Genomic DNA, 20,356 nt, shown 5'->3' with positions numbered 1-20,356 from the left:
CCGGCTATGGCTTTGGAATTCTGCAACCTCCCTGGCATTCTCTCAGCTGCTAAAATCAGCTGCAACACATCATTCAGTGTGAGCTACTGTAAACTATACATTGCTCAACATGATTATCTCGTGCTTTAGGCTGTCTTCGGGTGTCACCTCAAAGACTTTGTCTAAAAAAGCATTAAAGGTAAAGGGGTCTGAAGGGTTACCACCTGAAAACGCATTTAGGATGCAATTTTAGAGGCCGTTGGTTATAGAATCACATTCTTATTGCTGCTTTATGTTTCTTTTATTCACAGCCAACATTTCCAAATGTCTTTGAAATGAGCAAACACGTGCGGTTTATTTGCATGATAAATTGTAATGGATGCTGTTACTTGCGTGACATTTGCAGACAGAACACAGTGCTGCATTGTACCCCTTCCATTAATTATAAAAAACAGTGTTCCATCCTCCACCCCACCACAATCCAATTTTGTCCATTGCTTTTTCTAACATTTGATCTGATCTTTTCTCGTTTAAAAGCCCCTCTTCTCACCTCGTCCCACCCCTGACCCCCACCCCTGCCGTCTCTGTTTCCTGTGATCAGCGGAAGTCCCAAGGAAAGGACAGAGGCCTGTGCGGACAGGGCAGCGTCCCGGGAAAGATTGAAGTCTCCCACTAACTCAGAAAAAAAGGATTATGGGGGTCAAAAGGTTCCCTCTGCACACGGCTTTACAGGTTAGCTACCCCACTGCTTTACTGGGGAGGCTCACATCTGGAATCCAACCCCACTCAGTGACCCCCAGTCCTAAGTCTCGATCAGTAGACATACAGTCTACCCCTGAAAACCTCACCTTCAATGTGCCACAATCATGTGCGGCAGACACTGAACAAACATGAATGTGGTATACAGAATGGCAGTTATAGGGTACAGAATCTGAGGAATATACAATGAAACACACACACACACACATATATACATATGGAAAAGCATTCAGGGTTAAATAGTGATGTGTAAGCAGATGATTTTTTATGAATACTATGAATACTCTTCTTCTAAATCCATCAACAAATGTAAGACTCCAGTGTGTGCTGTACACTGTTGAATGGTGAAATAGTCAATCATTTCCTATGCAAATAAAGCTCTTTTAAGGCCACAGAAGAGACTCTGAAATGACAACAGATTAAAATTTGCACAGTGGGCATTTGTGTGGTCACAAGCTCAGATTTAGTCTTTTTTCTCCAGAAATAACCACACTGCATCACTGATTACTGTACAGTGCAGTCCTTCCGTCAAACAGATACGCTACTGAAGTAATTTTTTGGGCAGGACTTCTACGCTTCTGCTTTTCCTATACACAACATTCACCTTGGTGTCCTCCATTCAGAATAAAGGTAGATTGTAACCACTGTATTTTCTCTTCATTGTATCCATTTCCTCCCTGTATACCCCCATGCAGGGAGGTGAAAGCGGTAATGGCTTCCTGTACACGAGAAGACATAATGCACTGCAGGCTGCTTCACACCACAGCGTTTGGGATAAGCTTTACTTCCATTTTAAACTGGCTCTCCTGGCCTAAAGTGTGGTCCAATACTGAATCTTCTGGCCAATCTCTTTTTCTAATAGAATCTGCATATTTAACCTCTATAATAGAGAGATGTACTTATCTTCACAAATAAGCAGCAAAAGCACATGGACATGTTTTCTTATTTCTGAGGATGAATTCATGCTGCCATGTAGTGTCCTCTATCACAGTCCATCAGCTATATTAATAATATATATCAACCATATTTGCCAAAACCTTCCGCATTTATCATTCTTTTTTCAGTTTTACCCTGCCGTGCTTCCAAACCAGGAATGGCACTTTATTGTTGAATAAGTATTTCTACCAGATTTACGGACATCTACAGAATTGTACATGTTATTGTTGTTAAAATGATTAAAATCGCTATGATTTTAAATAAATTCGACAGGCTTTACTTGCATGAAATACAGCACTATTTCTTAATTTGCTACGTCATGTCAATCATACTTAGGCTACATAATTTAACGGGAGAAAAAATACATTATCTTGCGAAAACTGAAAGCACTATTTTTTATCTGGAAATTGACAACCTCTTATACATTGTCATAGCTCAAAAAAGGAGAACATCGACTGGTTACGGTTTCATAACTGTTACGTTTCATGAATAGCGATACTAGGTGCGCTAAAGTGGAATTAACTGCTGCGGCGCTGTGATGGGTGGATGTATACGTTCATTTAAATGATAACCAGTACCACTAACCTGTACGATAACTTTTATGTATTAGGTTTACTTAATGTATTAATACAACGTATCGTGTGTCTCTTTACTTTGTAACAATAATGTATCTCCTTGCTATGTGGTGTGATTTTTACACCATATCTGTTGCTTGTGACGTCACCATAACAGTTAAATATGCACTAATATCTATAGCTGTATGCACGGTAATATCGGGCTTCGAATCGCGCATATGAAACACCTGCATTGCTACTTTTTGGCGATATTACTGTGCTTGCCTACGACATGCCAGGAGTGCTTACGCGGGGTGTTCGAGTGTGTGGCAGTGTAACAGCCTATACCCAGCCAGGCCCCTCCTCCCTGTGGCCTGGCCCCTACGTGATCAGGCGGAAGTGTGCTCTCTCCTTTCGGGATTAAAGGGAATTTGAATCAATTTCATCAACACGCGTCTTCTCGAACAGTACACAACACATGCATAGCGCTGTGTGCGCGAGAAGAAAGGCGCTAATCAAACAATTTCCTGGGTTGGTCTGCGGCGTTAGCGCGAGACGAAGGCTCGGTTCGTGCCTTTTTCCCTCGGAGGTTCCAGAAAAGCCGAGGCTATGGAAAAACACGGTGCATTCTTCTAAAGAAAGGCTGCTTTGGAGAGGTACATGTATACCTCGAACAGATTCGATGGTGGGACTTTTCAGGGGAACATTTAAAAGAAGAGCAGAATATATCCGCGGGTATCTGGCACTGTGTGCGGAGTCGCATTGCTTCTGATCAAATGCTTTGATGAATTATTTAATTGCTTCTGGGTCGACTTAACTGCTGTCGATTGACTGGTTTGACGTTGCGGAAGGGGATTCGATGGTGGACTAGAAAGGAAAAACAATATTTTGCGCGAGGAAAAGCAAGATAAATTAATGTTTTGATTCAAGAAATTCATACCTCATTGAACCCCGTAGTCATGCGGTGGTGGGGGAGGAGGATCGGAGTAGCAACCACACAGCGGAATTTATGTTTCACAAGAATGTTGCTGCTGCATCTGGCAGAGTTATAAAATGCCTCTATAATGACTACAGATCTTTAATTTTTAAACGAACGGTAAAACTTTGCACTATTTGGCAGGGATGAAAGGCAATTAACAAAGTAATACTAGTTGAGCCAATTCGATTGCGCAGGCAAATTGAGAAGGCTGAACCAGAAATGTTTTGAATTTTAGAAATTGCGCGTAGATTTGCCTTGAATACCGTTTAGTTAAAAGTTTGCATGCAGTAATAGACAATTTGGACGTCATCGGTATGTCAGTACACGTTACTTTATGTCTGGTCCAAGCAATTTCTCTCCAAAAAGTAACATTCTGAATGTTGATTTTTAATAAATTAAATTAAGAAAACTTAAAACCTCTTTCAAATCTGACCTCAACAACTAGTGTTTTGCTACAGTTCTCAACTGGAAAGCAGTTTAGCCTTAAAAAGGCAAATGTGTGCTTCTGTGCAGCATATGTTTTAAGTTGAGCCTGCTTTCCATTAGTTGTATTGCAAATGGCTTCATTCCCCGAGTCCGATCTACAGACATGTCCACTTTGCAAGGAACTGTGCGGGTCTTCTGCTCCGATCTCCTCCAACTCGTCTACCTCCTCATCCTCGTCTCAGACCTCCAGCTCCTCTACCTCATCCGCCCGAAGGCTCCATGTTCTGCCCTGCCTTCATGCCTTCTGCAGGCAGTGCTTGGAGGGGCAGCGTAACCCGGGGGACCCCTCCAAGCTACGGTGCCCGACCTGCGACCAAAAAGTCTCAATCTCCGAGTCTGGGGTGGACTCTCTGCCGTCGTCCAATTTCCTCTTCAGCAATCTGTTGGACGTGGTGGTGTCGTCCGAAGAGCAGAACAAGAACGGCTGCAGGAGCGGCGGCGGCGGCTACCACCACCCCCACCAGGGCCTGCACCGGCTGCACCGGCTCGGGGACCCCCACTGCAGCTCCTGCGACGAAGGAAACCCAGCTACCTCCCACTGCCTGGACTGCCAGGAGTACCTCTGCGACAACTGCGTCCGTGCCCACCAGCGAGTCCGCCTGACCAAAGACCACTTCATCGAGAGGCTGATGGAGACCCTGCACCTGGCCAGTCGCACCAGCAACTCCAGTACCCCCGTCACGCTGTCCCAGTCCTTCCATTCAAACTACCCGCTGCTGCCCATCTTTCAGGACCGGATGAGCTTCTGCCAGCACCATGACAACGAGGTGAGTCCGTCTGACCTGACGCATGCGACTATGGGTCGCGGTCACGGTCGTATTTTCTGCATTAGGTTTGCATTTGTGGCTCGATAAAGTACACGCGGAGAACTGTCAAAGGGGATTTTATTTTGAAATGGGATTCCTTTTTATGATGGTGTCATGGATATGTGCTATTATTAGCCAGATGCTCTTCTTATCTGTGATTTATGGTTATGGCAAGAAAAGTTTGCATTCTCCTTTATGGTGTTAATGAGAAAAAGTAATTTTGTTGCATAGGCAACAGTTTAGATGGCCATATTGTCTGTCAGGTCAGAATACACATTTTGTATCTTGTCAATCATATTTATTTGCCATGTCTAGTTCCTTAGCTCAAGTAAATTGGGAAGAGCCCAGATACAATACACTGCTGGTGATACATGAATATTTACAAAAGTGCGGTGAAAATAATGTCTGCATGTGGAAACAAGATATGGATATTTCAAGTAGGCTAGTTTTTTTAATTATAGTGAGTGAGTGATATGAAAAACACCAAGTGGCTTGCAATGAATTCTGGGAAACAGGCTTGCTCAAATCAAATAAATTTTAGTGAAACAGGCTTGCTCAAATTGCAGTGCTGGTAATTATAACCAGAGAATATCTTGCTCTTCCTCTCAGTGATTTTTGTTTTAGTTTTGACAGCATATCGAATGGAAACCGGCAAAACCTGCGCAGCCTAGAGAGATAACCAAACAACACACAAACAACAAGGCCATAAAACTGAAGTCCTCATGTTGCAGTGTACTCACCAACAGACACCTCCACCCAACCGTCAGAATCGAGAACAGAGTACAGAGGAAGGTGCTGAACTGAACTCTTTAACCTCTCATACTGGCGCAAACCATTAAAACAATTCAAAGACATAATTTAGCTGTTTTAAACATTTTTTTAAAACTGTTTTTTCTTTTAAACAGTTAACATGTGTCAAGCAGAGGCATTAAAATAGATTTCTCAAAAATAATTTTTTACAGATATTTGACATTTTAACACCCACAGCTAATTTGTCTTAAATAGATGGTGTTGGTGTGTAGGGATCACATGACACCGACAGAGAAATAGAAGTTCCTCATGTTACAGAAAGACCCCAGTCCCATTTGGGGAATACTCTTAGCGCAGACACTCGCTGGTACGGTGTATGTGTGTCTGTATGTGTGTGTGTCTGTTTGCGTGTATGTGTGTGCGTGTCTGTCTATATGTGTATGTGTGTGTCTGTTTGCGTATATATATATGTGTGTGTGTGTGTGTGTGTGTGTTTGGGTGACCCAGGGGATGTCTTGAAAGTGTTTTGGTGTTTGAACTCCCTTCTGCCAGTTAAGAGGTTGCTTGTTGGCAACTGTTTCTCATTGGTGCTTTATTCATGCACACAATGATACTGCAAGTCTAAAAAAGGCTTGTTGGTCGAGTTACATTAATACTTGGTAATGCTCATACCTAATTTAATTGTATTGCCTGTGTGATATGGCTTTTCCCTAATCCCTTGGTGTGTAATTGTGTTACGTTTAGAGTAAATAGCTGCTGATTGGTAACCGTATGGCATTGGGTTCACACCATCAGTGTGCAGGCGAGCAAGACCTTAGCTGAGGCTACAGAATACAGGATCATGTGAGAGATACCAGCCATGGCACATGCACTGGGGTCATTAGCCTGTGCAGTCAAGCTAGTCGCTGGAGATACTCAATACTCATCTCTCACAACATTTCAAATAGACGCATCATGGTGACTTTCTCTATGCAGATCCTATTCCTTACATTTACCTTTATGCCCTCCTCTCTGTTTGAGCATATCTATCATTTTATAGAGCGAGAGAGAGAGAGGGAGGCTGAGTGGGTTGTGTGATTGGAACGTGATTGGTTCTTCTTCATGCTTCCTCGCTGCATGTTCTTTTATCTTTAATGTCTAATTGAAGCCTGACTTGAATTAACAGTACCCCTGGAAAAATGGGGTGGATGTATCCAGGTACACCAAATAGATACGCTGTTCCTTCCAGAGCTGATTGCTCTCATTTTTTGTTCTCTGAGGGCTTCAGTCTGGTATTGAAAATGGTCTCTCCTCATCTCGCCCCAGGTAAATGGAGCAGCAGTTTATCAGCAGTTTACCGCATTCTTTTTCCCGCGTGTTTGTTGTTGGCACCCAGCTCTCGGTAATGTTATCATTCCATTAAAAGCGTCTGTGTTAATGAGCTGATAAGAGTCCCCAGGCTCTGCTCTCTCCAGCTGATACAGTGAGACTGGTGCTGGTAATTGTGAGAACGGAGGGGGGTGGGGGGGTGGGGGGGGGTCGGGTTGCTGGCAGGGAACGCGACTACAGGTTTATAGAATTCAGAGTTATGACCAACGGCCATTGTCAAGATTAACATAAAAGGCCGTCTCCCCTCAAACCAAATTTGGGATGATGGTGTTTAGGAAGGAAAACTGTTTCAGAACCCTAATTTGTCCATTGTTTTCTATTTTTCGTCCTGTTGAATCTTCCCAGTAGGGAGACTGACTCTGGTGTCCAGGACAAAAAGTGAGTAATGTGCATGTACACAGCCGGGTTTTCTTGGAATTGTCAATATTGGGCCAGACGACACCAGCGTGGGAGTGGCACTTGACAGTTCTCATTCAGTGCAAATAACAGTTAAGCTCACAAACACAGAATTGCTATATCTGTCAAAACTAAAAGTTTTAATTGCAAAAGTCATCCCCTCTGACATACCTTTCTGAAAAGACTGTAATCTTATAAAATAGCTGCCTGGTGTTTTAGAATTATATTTTTTGACTGAGATTGTTGAAACAGTATATGCTACATGATCTCTATTCTCCAATCTCAACTCATCTGTTATATCAGGGTTCTCTTGTTTTGGTAGGTAATGAGGTGTAGTTATAGCAGTTGACAATGTGACCATGACCTTGTTGACATTTTCAGTCAAAATGTGGACTTTTGCAAAAATTCATAATAAGCAGTATATTCATTTTGCTGCATTTTAACTGTCAGTGAGGGGGTGAAACAGGGGTGAAATTCCTCATTACTCTATTCAGTTTCTTTCCTCTTGCCAATGCAGTAAGCTTCAGCAATGAAAGGCTATGAGACACTCCATTTGGGAAGTGAACAGTTTTCTAATTAATTTAAAAAAAAATTCTGTTTATGTAAAGTGAAACATTCATATGAATGCCCCTTATTTAAAAAATCTTAATTGTTCCGCTTATGCATTTGTTAGTTAATAACACTGATTAATAAATTAATCTACTAATCGCAGTGACAGAGTTATTGCCCAAGTTTCAGTCAATCTGCACAAACTGAAAGTTTGGGCATTAGATACTACTTCAGAAATAAAGCTCTCAATAGTCTTATTTTGAAAATCTTGGTGAAGATTGCATCTGTCTTTCCATTATTGTAGTTTAGTGCAGTGAAAAGTTCCCTTATTTATGTTGGTGTGATTTCATAAGGGCTTGTTTCTCTCAGTCTGCTTGGAATGAGGTAATTTATAGCCCTCTGCCCCTCCTTTCCCCACCTTTGCTAAAATACACCAATCGGTGGCGTTTGCCCAGTAATGGTGTAAATTTAACCCCTTGATTTAAGGATGGTGGGCCTCCATCTTCAGTGGCTTGTTTGCCAGATGGTGCTCTATTTTAAGAAAGGCTTCAACCTCGGCTCCCCCGCCAGCCCCCCTGTAAACACATTAGCCGCGTTTCCACTGACCCGCCTTAGCAGTAGGTCAGCTATACCTGCCATGCCTTCCACACCATTGGGCGATCTTCTTAGGGTTTAAAAAAAAATGAAGCCGCATCCCATTATGGTCGGCGTTGCCTGCCACATTGCGTCCCTGCTGTGACCATGTGACTGTCTCTGCCATGCTATTGCCCGGCTTTGTGCAATTAACGCCATGGCGATTTGTACCTTACCCAGGGTACAAATCCTCTCAGTGCTCTTGGACCTGCCCTTACACTTGCCCTGGTTTCCTAGCTACATGCATAAAGCAGAGCTTTGGCTCTGGTGCTGTGCAGTTTGGCTTTGTTGTTGTTAATTGTGAAAGTTTGTGACAGTTAAAGGAAGGAGGTTAGCCTGAAGATGCATTACTGTTATCAGCACATGACCAGTAAGGAAGACTTCCATGGTTGAAATGTAATACGCCATACTGGTGCACTTTAGAGCAGCTCTTGTATGGCTAATACTGATCTGTGGAAACAGAGCTATTGTGTTGCTACTGCTGTCTTTCAGGTGACGGTAACTAAAACAGGGTTTTAGTCATTTTGAAGGCCTATGGGGTAGGAGTAAAAATGTTATTTTATTTGTGAAAGCATATACATAAAATTTAGAAAAAAGATTTATTTACTTCATTCCATTTGCATTGTTTTTTTCAATACATCAAGGAGGTTTCTAGGTTAGAGACAAAAAGACAGGAAGTCACAGAAAGTAGTTTGAAAATACATTGTATAAAATTTCCTTTTTTGAATATTTTGGTCTCTGTGCACAAAATCTTATGTTCATCAATAACCTTGTATGATAGCTTTTGAAAATTCAGGACAAATGAGATTTTTTGGAGTGAGAAATGCTGGAACTTCACTGATTTATAAACAGTTTAACTGACCATTATCACAAGATTCCTCGGTAAGCAGAACTTTCAGTTAAACATGAGCAGAAATGTGTGTGGCTACGGGAGTACCTGCACGCCGCGCACGTGACGACCGTAACCGCCAGCGGGCCTCTGCGGTCACGTGGTGCTTGTTTTTATTTTGGCAGGTCACAAATGTGGGTCATGCGGTGGGCGGGCGCATGTCAGGCACTCCGAGCGCAGCGTGGTTATGTCACCGGCCTCTCTCTCCCGCTCTCAGCGATGAAGGCCTTCAGCGCGCGAGGGAACAGCGCGGCGATTACGCCACAGCCGAAAGCGGCCCCGACAGAAATAAGCCCCTGCCTGTTGAAAGCTCTGCTTAAGCCAAGTTTCTTTCAAAACCGTGAATTACAGCCCATTCCCTTTTAACGGCGTTTGACATTTGAGGTATTAGACAAAACAGTGTTAAAATTGCAGAGTCATTGTACAACTAATAATGCTCTGATGAACCTAAATTGTGATTCCCGGTATGTTTTGGCTTGGTTTCTTCTCAGGGCTAAAGCAGAGGATCTTAATGTTAAATCCAAACGATAGAACACTGTATAAAAATTTAATTACAGTATATATATATATATATATATATTCTACATTTTTCTGGTGGATTTTTAATTTTTTTCTAGTGTAGCATTGCAAGGAAGTGTTCCTGGTGTTGAGGTCTAAGCCATGCTGTGGATAACGTAATGCTGCGTACAGACAAAAAGCTACAGAGTGAAAGTGATTGTATAGTTCTAGCAATTTGAGATCAGAACGGGTACGGCTGAAAACTCTCTGCGCTGTAATCCGTAGCGACGCACGGAGAGCATCACGTGCAGCAGGGCATCGGTCTCAGTCGCTCGGCTGTCGTCTGCGTAAAAAAAACGTGGAACGTAGAATTACAGACATTTGCATTCTTCTCATCCTCCAACACGCTTTTCTGGCCCGAGATGTCAACAGTAGTGTGGAGGCGCCAGGAAGTAACCGAGCGGAGGGGTTCAAAGGCTGTCGCGTCTGTTAGCTTTTGGAGTGAAAGTGGGAACGAATGTGAATCTCACTCTGAGGCTTTGACAGGTTCACGCCTTCGTGCTATTGCGGTTCAGGTATAACTAAGTCAGGCTGTTTGACTCTACACATTGCAGCATACTTCTCCAGCTGCTCTTATCATTGAGCTGGCCAACCTTTAATGTTCATTGTGTACATGATGGGAAATCTTTTGCTTCTAACCCACAAACAAAACCTACTACTCCATGCTGGTTCAGCAGGTGACCCACCTGCTGCATTTGGTAGCTTAGCCTTACGTAGTCTTGCGAATGCATTATCTCAGTATAGAGCACAGTTGTCATTGGTTTTCAGGCCAGCGGCTGATGGACAAGGCCATTGCTACTGCTTGTTCTCAGCTGAGAGGAGGCTCTCAAAATGGCATGATGTCAGCACTAGCCCAGCAAGTGCTGTCGCCGTGCCCTCTCGGGACATGGGGGACAATGAAGGTTGGGGGTGGGGGAGCTGACTGAAATCTCCCAGAGTACAGGCCCAACCCCCCCTTCTTTCTCTCTCCCTCTTTCACTGCCTCACTCCTCCTCCGCCATAAAAAGAGGAATGTGGAGCTGCTTGGACACACAGCCCAGGTGCTTCATGTGCAAGACAGCCGGCCTGTCTGCTGAAAAAAATTCAACAGCCAGATCTCGCGTTGGCTCGATGGCTTGAGGGTCGCTCCTTCCCTTCGACTGGCAGGGGGGGGGGGGCCTACATCTTGGCCCTACATCCCCCAACCTCTTACTTTTTGGGGGACGTTCTAATGGTGAGAGCAGACTGTCTCAGCGGTCACCTTCAGATCTGTAGGTACTGCTGGGGCCTCCTCCCTGGTGGGGCCATAACGAGGACCGATTAGGGCTAATTAACACATTGCGCGGCTAAACGGTGTCACACAACACTAGCGCACCGGTGCTTTTATTAGAGCTTTAATGAGATATTTCCTACCGACATTTTAACTGGTGACACAGAGGCCTGGACGATGGCCGCCTGTGTGGACGGACGGAACCCCAGAGTTAACGACTAGAAAAAAGTTCCGGAAGTCGGCCATTAGCCTGCCAGATCTGACTCTAGATGACAGATGCAGTTAAGAAAGAAGCTAGCCCCCAATGCTGCGGAGATGTTTTCAGGGCAATGAGTGTGTGGGTTTCTGCTCAGAAAGAATGCAAATGGAAAAACGTGCTTAAGCAAGCCCTTCAGAAGAATTTGCAGCATTTAACAAAAAAAAAATGGAGCTGTTATTGTATTGTTTTGTCGTTTCCCACCCATTTCTGTCACCTTGTTCTGTGTTAAGAGACTTAAAAACTACTTCATTATTTATAGGACTCTGTTACAGCAGTGCATGTCAACACATGCTGAATTAAAGAGCAGCACTTGCTATTTTCTTTGTTAAATAGCCTGGGATTTAATTTGATCTTGATCTTCCCCAAAGTTGACACCTTGTCACTAGGTCATAATTCCATTACATACAGTAAATTCATTACAGTTTAATGTTGTAATGTTGTTGTTTTTTTCCCCACTTGTGGAACTGAATAGGAACACTATTCCAGCTCTGCAGCAGGTAATAACCCTTTCTTCCACTGGCAGCCATCTTGTTATGTGATTTTATGCGTTTGCTTTTTTGTTATTGTCTTTCATATGCAATTATGCCTCTTAATTCAAGACAGTTGATTTGTAAATATTCAAATGCCATATTCCATTCAAAATATTCATATTTCATATGAGTTGTGATTGTAATCTTGGACACCAGTTGATCCAAAATGGACAATTTGGCATGATTTTCAGTGCATTACATTGAGAACTCAGTGGTTTACTCAGGTATCGCTCAGTATGCATTTGTTCTGTGGCCAGTGTGCATCCTTGTCTGGGAGCTACCACATTTTGATGGAAACAAACTGTCACTAAACAGTTTGGTGAGACACCCAATATATTTATTTGTACTCAAGTAGTATTAATTACACGTTGTCCACAATTGGGAAAAACAAATAATTATCCATAGAACTGAGCTGCCCTTTGCCCTTTCTTTAGTTCGTGTTTTGAGTTGACCGAGTGTGTTGTAAAGTTTAACTTTATTCAAAGTCAAAAGTAAATTGTAATGCTCATTCGGAAAGTGGGACAGTGGATATGATTTTTAAAAATAGTTCTTTATAATGTACTGCTTAATGAACTTAATGAAATGCAGGAAAGCTGCTGTGAACATTATTGTTTTGTCATTACATGAACATGTTTACCAGAACTGTGTAAAACACACAGCTAGAACTCTTAGTTTGATGCTGAGCAGAGAGTATAATACTGTTGTGAATGGGCTCATTTATTGTCAATCTAGGAACAAAATGCAGTCAGTACTACATAAAAAACATTATGAATGCACAGTGTGAATGGAGCGGAAGCTGTATAATTTCTGTGTCTCTAAACTACAGCTACAGAAAAACCTTGGATAGTGCAGCTAACATGGTTCCATGTAAATGGCCAACCTTTTCCAGCAGCTACAGTTTTTTCACATTTAATGAAAGAATGGCGAAAGAGCAGCAGAAACGGAAGAGAATTGGATTACACACGTAAAAAACTTCCCATGAAAGGCAGACTCTATGGTCTTCAGTCACTCTGCGGGGGAGGACTTTTGGGGGGGGGGGCGTACGGGGGACTGGTTTTGTTAATCCCGAGAACGTGCCACACCGCTGCGGGTTGAATTATGGGAATGCCCTGTCTCCATGGCAATGTGCTTGGAGGGGAGAGGCTCATGGGAAAACCCCTATAACCCAACCAAATCTCTGCTGCATTTTGGGGGGTTGGGGGGGTTGGGGGGGAGGGGCTGAGGTCATGAGTCAGAGGTCAGTAGATGAGTCCAGAGCGGGTGTTGTATTGTGCCATTGTGAATATGAGCAGCAAAGACAAACCTCAAGGTTCTTTTTTTGACCAATCTTTTTAATGGCCATTTGGTTTTTACAGTGCCTAACATTAATTCCTTCTCATACTTCTCATTGTTTCTCTTCGTAATGTTTAATTATCAGTATTTTCATAGATAAGAATAATAAAACATTTAATGTATAGCTTTTTTAGAAAGGAACATTTTTAACTTATAATGGTCTAGCCACTGGTCCTCTTTGACTTTGGGCCTCCTGTGGATTTTGGTAACATTGTTTTTTTGTAATAACATTTTTGTACTCCTGCATTTTCCACTTTTTCTATATCTCTCTGGTTAAAGGGAATGCATTAATGCAATGTGTGAATGACACTCTTTCTATGTAATGCAGCTACATTTGGCAGCTGGGTCTTGTTGCTCATAAGTAAAGGGCAAAGTGCACTACAGTTCTTTTTTTTCTTCTTGGGAATCATTGATTTGCATTTAATCTGTTATAAAAAATATTCTATGGTTCTAATGATCACATTTGAATAATTTAACTGTGCAAAAGGTTCTGCATACACAATTGTAAAGGGAAAATTAATATGAGTTAAGTATGTTATTTCATGGCATGTTATTTCATTAATATTGATAAGAATAACATTGGATTTTTCTTAATCTCTTTTGTTAATTAACAAGTATCGGAGTATTGAATGACGGAATTGATTTGTGCTCTCATGACAGAATATTTGAACAAGGGAATATTATGCCTGATGAAAAGCTTGAAATTGGGTTTAGGCCTGCCGTGTAAAAGCCAGCTATGCTGCGGGGGAAACAGCCCGTCTATAAGGGTGTGTTTGTGCCTCAGCGCTCGCAGCTCGTAGCTCTCTTTTCCGGAGCGTTCTCGGCCGTGTCGGGCGGGCCTGTTTATCTGTGTAGCGGTTTTAGCAGGGAGGTGGAGATGCTTATTTTTAGACCGCGCTCCAGTGTCTCTGGCTCATCGCGCCTCTCCCGCAGGTAGGTTCATTGCCGTGCGTGAGCGTTGTATTTTTGAACGCGCATTTGTTGTGTAGGCAATGCAGGGCGGGAGGCGTCTTTGAGCAGATGCGTCTTTCAGCTCAGGGAAAAAAAAACAAAAAAAAAAAAAACAAAGAAATCTGCATTTGACATTTTTGAAAAGGTCAGGGAGACCTAATTAGCGCAGCGCCATTGATTTCTCACCACGTAGAGGGACAGAAACCATTTTTGACAGCGTTTTACTCTGCATGGTCGAACAAAGCCTTGTTTGTTCAAGAAAGGGGAGTGCCCTGACATCAGTCCAGGAAGGTCCAGCTTTCTCTCTTAATGGATTTGGTCCTCTTATAGTACCTCTTTCTGAAGGCCTAATGTCAGGCTTTGAACTTTGTTAATTTAATTTCGATCTGTGACTGTTATTTGTAATACACCACAGTGAAAGATGATCTTACTGGAACAACAAGAACGGTAATGGTAATATTGTGAAGATTTAGCCTTTACTTATTTTTTACACATTTTTAGGAATCGCAGACGAGCGTTCTGCACACACAAAATATAACACTTTACCTAAAAAAAAGCGTAAAATATGAATATATAAATAATGTACACAGTAACAGTAAGGAATTTACAATTGCAGGTTTGCATAAGAAATGGACCTTTGAGATTCACGCCAGCTTTTTCCAGATGTCTGAAGTTTCTGCTGTGCTAAATGAAGAAGTAAAACTTGCTGCAGTTTTAAAAATATTGCGAAGGTCTTAGAAAAAATGTGCTTACATCAGCAGCAGGTCGTCGTCGTTTGACCAGTTGATTTTTAAGCTAATGAATTGATGTGATTAGGTTATGGAAAATGGACTTGCTGGAGTATAGAAGTTTTTGTTTTGGCTGCAAACAACTTTTCTTAGTAATCACTAATTTTTTCCCCCCCAAGAAATGGCAATGCCTGTAATTATAGGTATTATGCAAGTCATACTTAAAATATTGTTGGTGGCAAAGTTTGTTGTGCGCAGACTCTTCAGCCATAGTATGAAATGACAAGACTGTGAAGGCCGCTGAGCATCTCATTTAGTCCGCAAAACATTTAAAGGGACACACTGGTGTGTGTATGCCTCATAATTTAGGAGGCTATGGGTCCTGGCGGAGGACCAGTGTGCTCATGCTTCTGTGCAGCGCCCCGGGAGGTGCATCTAACCGCAGTTTCCCTGTGTCACATAGTGATTGTTACTCCTTGCCCCTCCCCCTCCCCTTCCCCCCAAACCCCACATCTGGTGGCTGGGGACCCTGTTCCAGGAAGCCCCTCCTCCGCCGCTGCTGCCTTTGTGCCAGTAATCAATGACGGGGGGTCCCAATCACGGCAAGATCCCGCGTGTGTGAAATTTTTATATGAAGGTGGCACATGCCATTTCCTTAGTGTCACCAGATGTAACTGGATGAATCATTGACTTTTTTTTTTTTTTTTTGCAAGCTATGAAACCTTTCATTCTCACCTCCCTTTGGTTCCTCGGTTGTTTGGCGAGTAATAAAAGGGCCTTGCGGGGGAACTGTGCGGATCTTGGGAGGCTTCTTGGAACTCCACTGGACTGTTGCGTCTCTGAGCAGGGTTTATGGCTAAGTTGTGAATGGTTAGAGAATGTGTATCTAAATAGGCTGTGACATTGCTCTCCGGGTGAGGGTGTTCTACTGAGTGCGTGCATAAATAAACAGTAGTGCTGATGATCAGATTTTGCTACCTTGTTTTAGTTCTGAAGGTCCTGTGTAATTGTGATGTATGTCTATGCTACATCACATAGGAAATATACTGGACACACTCAAAAAAGAATTACTTTGTATTTGTTCAGGGTTACAGCCGGAAGCCTACCCACTGGGTGGGGGAGGGGCAGTGTGAATTGGGTTGAGAGGGAAGATGCTGATTTATTTTAAGAATGTATAAAGGATGTGTATACAACTAGGAAATGCTCTTCCTGATTGGCGAAATACATTTCAAACTGGAACTCATGGTATTAAAATGACTCTGGGAAATTGTCACATTTCAGAAACTAGTGTGACTTTATTTGACAGCAGCAATTGCATAACCAACCACTCGATCTCGCAGGGACAGGGAAATGACAGCTTCCGTGCGTGCGCTGCGCATTTGCAGATAGTGCGGCGAAGATCGGTACGAGGTCCACTTACTGTTAATTCTCCAGACCGAATAAGTGCGGCGCTCTCGAATTCAGGTACGGTGCCTGTGCAGCCTGTTTTAGCCTTTCCAACAGCAGCATGAAGTGAATTGATGTTATTTTGTATTTAGCATGCATTGAAATGCAGTGGAGATAGAAATGGAGACGGGAACGGATCCAATAAATGTATTTTGGGTCTGTAAAGAATTTGTTAGCATTTTTTTGGGACAGATTTTCGGGAAATATCTGCAAAGCTTTTATTTTATGACTCCTTGGCTCAGTCCCTCCCTCCCCCCCCCCCCCCCCCCCCCCCCGTCCGTGTCTCTATCTGTTTGTAACTATTTTCATATGCCTTCCTCTCTGCACTTTGATATTGAATCTGTGAGGGTACACTTAAAATCAGCCCAGCTCCGAAACGTAAGAGGAGCGTAGCTCTGTCGGCAGAAAACAGGACATCCAACTGTGGGATTTTCTGTCACAGCCTTCCTTCCATCTGCAGGCACTTATCTTTAGGGAGCTCGGAACAGCCAGCAAACTCAAAGTCAGTGAAGTTCTACTTCCAGTGACTTAATGCACAACATGTGCAAAGTAATTAGAAACAAGTCGCAAAATTTCCTGTGATTTTTTTTTCTTTCTTCCCTTGCGTGAAGATCGCGACCAAATGCAAATGTATGTTTGTATGTTCTTTTTTATGACATAGTGGTTCTAGAAGAAAGAAATACTCAGGATTCCATTAACACTTTTCGCAAAATTCCTTATTCTGTGTAAGAACCATGCATTGTATCTGCAGTTGTGCAGACAGAACCTTTTAACACGACTTTTCTCTGTTATTCTGAAAGGCTGATTAGATTCTCATTTAATGTACCTTGGTACTGCAGGGTCAAAGGGGCCCATTTGTTCCTATGAATCAGGGACCAGAATGTGAGAATATTCGATTCCTTACATGGTGATTGAATGAGGTATTGGTTCAGAATCTAATGCTTTTTCAGAACCATCCAGACTGTGGGGAGAATTCAGTGTGACTCACGCAGACTAAACTTCCGACGCTGTCTGGCAGGCCATTGTGGTTTAGCTTTATGAACTTTTTGTAAACTGTTGAGGGTGCCCCCCCCTCTGCACAATTATCCTCACGGCCATCTTGAATTCTAGAAGATTCAGCCCGCTTTTAGGCGTTCGCTGCCTGAGTCAGCAGCTGACTTGGGGAATCGGATACCTTTCGTGAATGCTGTCCTGTCATCAGGTTTTAATGCCTTCCATTTGTCCGCTCTGAACAGGAAGGGCTGTTTTTTCAAAGGGTCCTCATCAGTGAAGGATTGTTTCTTATTTGCTCATAATTGTAAATGAGTAACTTATGTGAGATTTGCACGAGCTGCCACTGTAGATCCTGTACAGTTGAGAAGTATGGCTTAAAATATAATGGAATATTTCTTATTTTGGCTAATAACAAGAGTTATCGCAATATGCATGAAACAGTGCAGTATACATGTGAAGTTTGAAGATTGATTTATTGACTAAGAAAACACTAGAAGGACATGTGCTGTAAAAATGCAACTTAAAAAAAAAACATTCAACACAAAATATGCAACTTTGCGCTAAGATTTCTTAAAGGAAGCAATATAATATTGAATTAAGCAAAACGGTCTTTCTCGGTAAAAATAAAATCTTAAAACAAGAATTTACGTTACTGCAAGTTCAAAGAAAGCTTAGCGATGGTTCTTGCAGTGTCGTAAAATGCGTAATTGAGAGTACACTGAAAAGGGTTTGCAGTGCGCAGCTAGACTCCTTTTCACACCGTTAGCGCATATATGCACCGGTCAGTGTGCCTACATATGCATTATGCTCTTGCTAAATTAACACTTGTTTTAATGTACACAGGAAGGCACTTCATTCGTGATGTGCACATGTTAGCAGTTCGGTTGTGGGGCTGCATTGAAATGTCTCAAAAGTGTCCTGGCATTCAAATGCAGGATGAGTTTCAGACATTTTGGCTCAGTTCATTAGACCGTCCAAATGTGTCATTTTTAGGCTAAAAGTGCTATTTTACACCCCCTTTTGTCCCGTTTTGGCCAAGGATAAGCGCTGATAGCTGTAGCGGGAACTGCTTGCCTGTCGGCGTAGGCTCGGTTTTCCTGGTAGCCGTGTTGCCAGCCTGTTTGCGCGCTGGGGAACGGCAGCGCTGTTCGGCAGGTCCCCCTTTCCCTCCGCAGTCCGATCCGCAGTCCGCTGGCGTGCGCGCAGCCGGACCGCATGCAAGGAAACGCTTACATAACACCGAGAGCCTCCGGAGCACCATCAAAGCAGGGGTTTTCCTCTCTGAGGTCATTTCCTGTGGGCCGGTTTGGAGGCACGCGGGAAATCTGCTTCCTATTGGCCGAACGCGGACGGAGAGGGGCGAACGTAACCAGCCTCCCTAAACTCTGAAAGTCTCCGAAGCCCCGCTACAAAATGCTGGGGTGTTGCGCGTGTGTGTGTGCGTGTGTGTGTGTGTGCGTGTGTGTGTGTGTGTGAGAGCAGACGTACTGGTGGTGTGGTGCAATAAGCCCATGTAGCTGGGTTACCCGCCCCCTTCGTAAAGACGCATTCACACGCACGTGTGAGCAGGCACACGCATGCGCTTCTCCCCGGTCCTGTAAAATGAGACGCGCAGCTGCAGGTGGCTGTGTGAGGCCCTCTACACCCTGCTCACGTGGTACACACACACACACACACACACACACACACACACTAGTGGCAGCGACCAGCTGATTCTGTTTAGCTTTTTTTCCTCTCTCTCCCTCTCCCTCTCCCTCTAAGAAAACGACCAATCAGATTCGCTGCCCGGCCAACACCTCCCTGCTGCAGCCACCGGCGAGGTTTCAAAACAACATGTTGGCGTGCGTGTGGGTTTCCTGCCAGAAAGTACTCCACGCTGCAGAGGGGCCCAAGGGCACTTGTGACTTCCAAGAAGGCAGATTAGACAAACAGAAGGCATTCCAGGGTTTGTTGATTGTGAGATTAGCATAGTGTGGTGATTGAGATTATCCACTCATGGAATCCTTGCATTAATTAGACGGATGTGCTGCAGCCGGGGTGTGGAAATGTTGGCGTGTGGCAAGCGTGTTGTTCTGCCGGCTCCTGCGAGCTTACGGCTGTTTGCTGTCCGTTTTACTTGCGGAATTGAAAACATTGTTGGCCGGAAAGCATACGTAATACAAACAGTAGTTTTCTGCGATTGAAAGGGAATAATCCCTTTAGGGAAAGGGAATAATAAAATGGAGTTTTTCCTTGCCACTGTTGCCTTAGGCTTGCTCCTGTGGGGGTTTAGGCCAGGGTTGTCTGTAAAGCGTATTGTGACAACTGCTGTAAATTACGCTATACAAATAAAATTTGATTGATTGATTGAATATTATGGAGGCCATTTGTATCAATTTCAATTTAATATTTTAAAATACATTTGTACTTTTTAATTTTTAAAACCACAACAACAACAAAAATCCATCTACTTTCTTAAGGCATCTCAGGTTGTTTCTCTTGTACACCAGTAAAAGCGCTTTTTGGAGGAGAAGTATCTCTGTCAACTTGGCCTGTGCTGAAACGTGGTGTGAGTGAGAGGGCTCCCAGGCTGTCATCTCTTGGGATGCCAGTGTCACATGACACCGGTTTATTAATAGCCGACGTTTTCCTCCGATTCTGCAAACTTGGCATGCGGCGCCCCTCCCTCTCCTATCGCCTCTCCGCAGGGCGGCTCTCGGCTTCGGCCTTTCACCGTTCTCAGGGAAACGCAGATAAACATCAATCTCAGATTAAGAGGAAGTTGCTTTTTCCAACCAAAGTGAATATCAGGCCCCTGCATCGTCCTTATCGCCACCGTTCTTGTTATTGGCAGCTCTCTCTCGCGTGTTCCCACCTGGCCCCCCCCTCAGTCTGAACGGGAGTGGGCGTGCCGTCCGCCATTCTCCGCTAAGCTGCCGGTTTTCCTACGCGGCTGCTGCGAAGGAAACATTATCCTCCAAAACCTGCTGACACATTTCACTTAACCATGCAGGCCAGGGCCCAGGGGCTTCAGAAGAGGTCCTCCGATTCTTCGGAGGAATCAACCACACGCACCAAGGGGGGGTGGGTGAGCTTCATAAAAGATTCATGCCGGGCCTGAAGAGAGATGGATTTACTGGACAGGATGTTTCATAAATGATAAAGAGAAAGGGGTCTCTTGCAGTCGTGAAAAGCTGCTGGGGTGGAGCCAGTCTACTTGTTCAGTCTTAAGGATTGTTGCGTTCAG

General features: G+C 43.5%; 1 protein-coding gene across 1 annotated transcript in view; it reads left to right on the top strand.

Moving 5' to 3' along the window:
• The first annotated feature begins 2,326 nt into the window (after positions 1-2,326).
• The window catches only part of LOC118233961 (E3 ubiquitin-protein ligase TRIM71-like), a 34,618-nt gene continuing 16,588 nt past the window's right edge, over positions 2,327-20,356 (top strand). The window contains exon 1 of the mRNA XM_035430144.1: positions 2,327-4,460. Coding sequence (XP_035286035.1) covers positions 3,765-4,460 — 696 coding nt within the window. The 5' untranslated portion in view covers positions 2,327-3,764. The remainder of the gene's footprint in view (positions 4,461-20,356) is intronic.

The sequence above is a fragment of the Anguilla anguilla genome, chromosome 8 (genome assembly GCF_013347855.1).
Source record: "Anguilla anguilla isolate fAngAng1 chromosome 8, fAngAng1.pri, whole genome shotgun sequence".
Classification (NCBI taxonomy): Eukaryota; Metazoa; Chordata; class Actinopteri; order Anguilliformes; family Anguillidae; genus Anguilla; species Anguilla anguilla.
The sequence above is the reverse complement of the archived record's forward strand: the minus strand, read 5'-3'. Positions and strand labels throughout refer to the sequence as shown.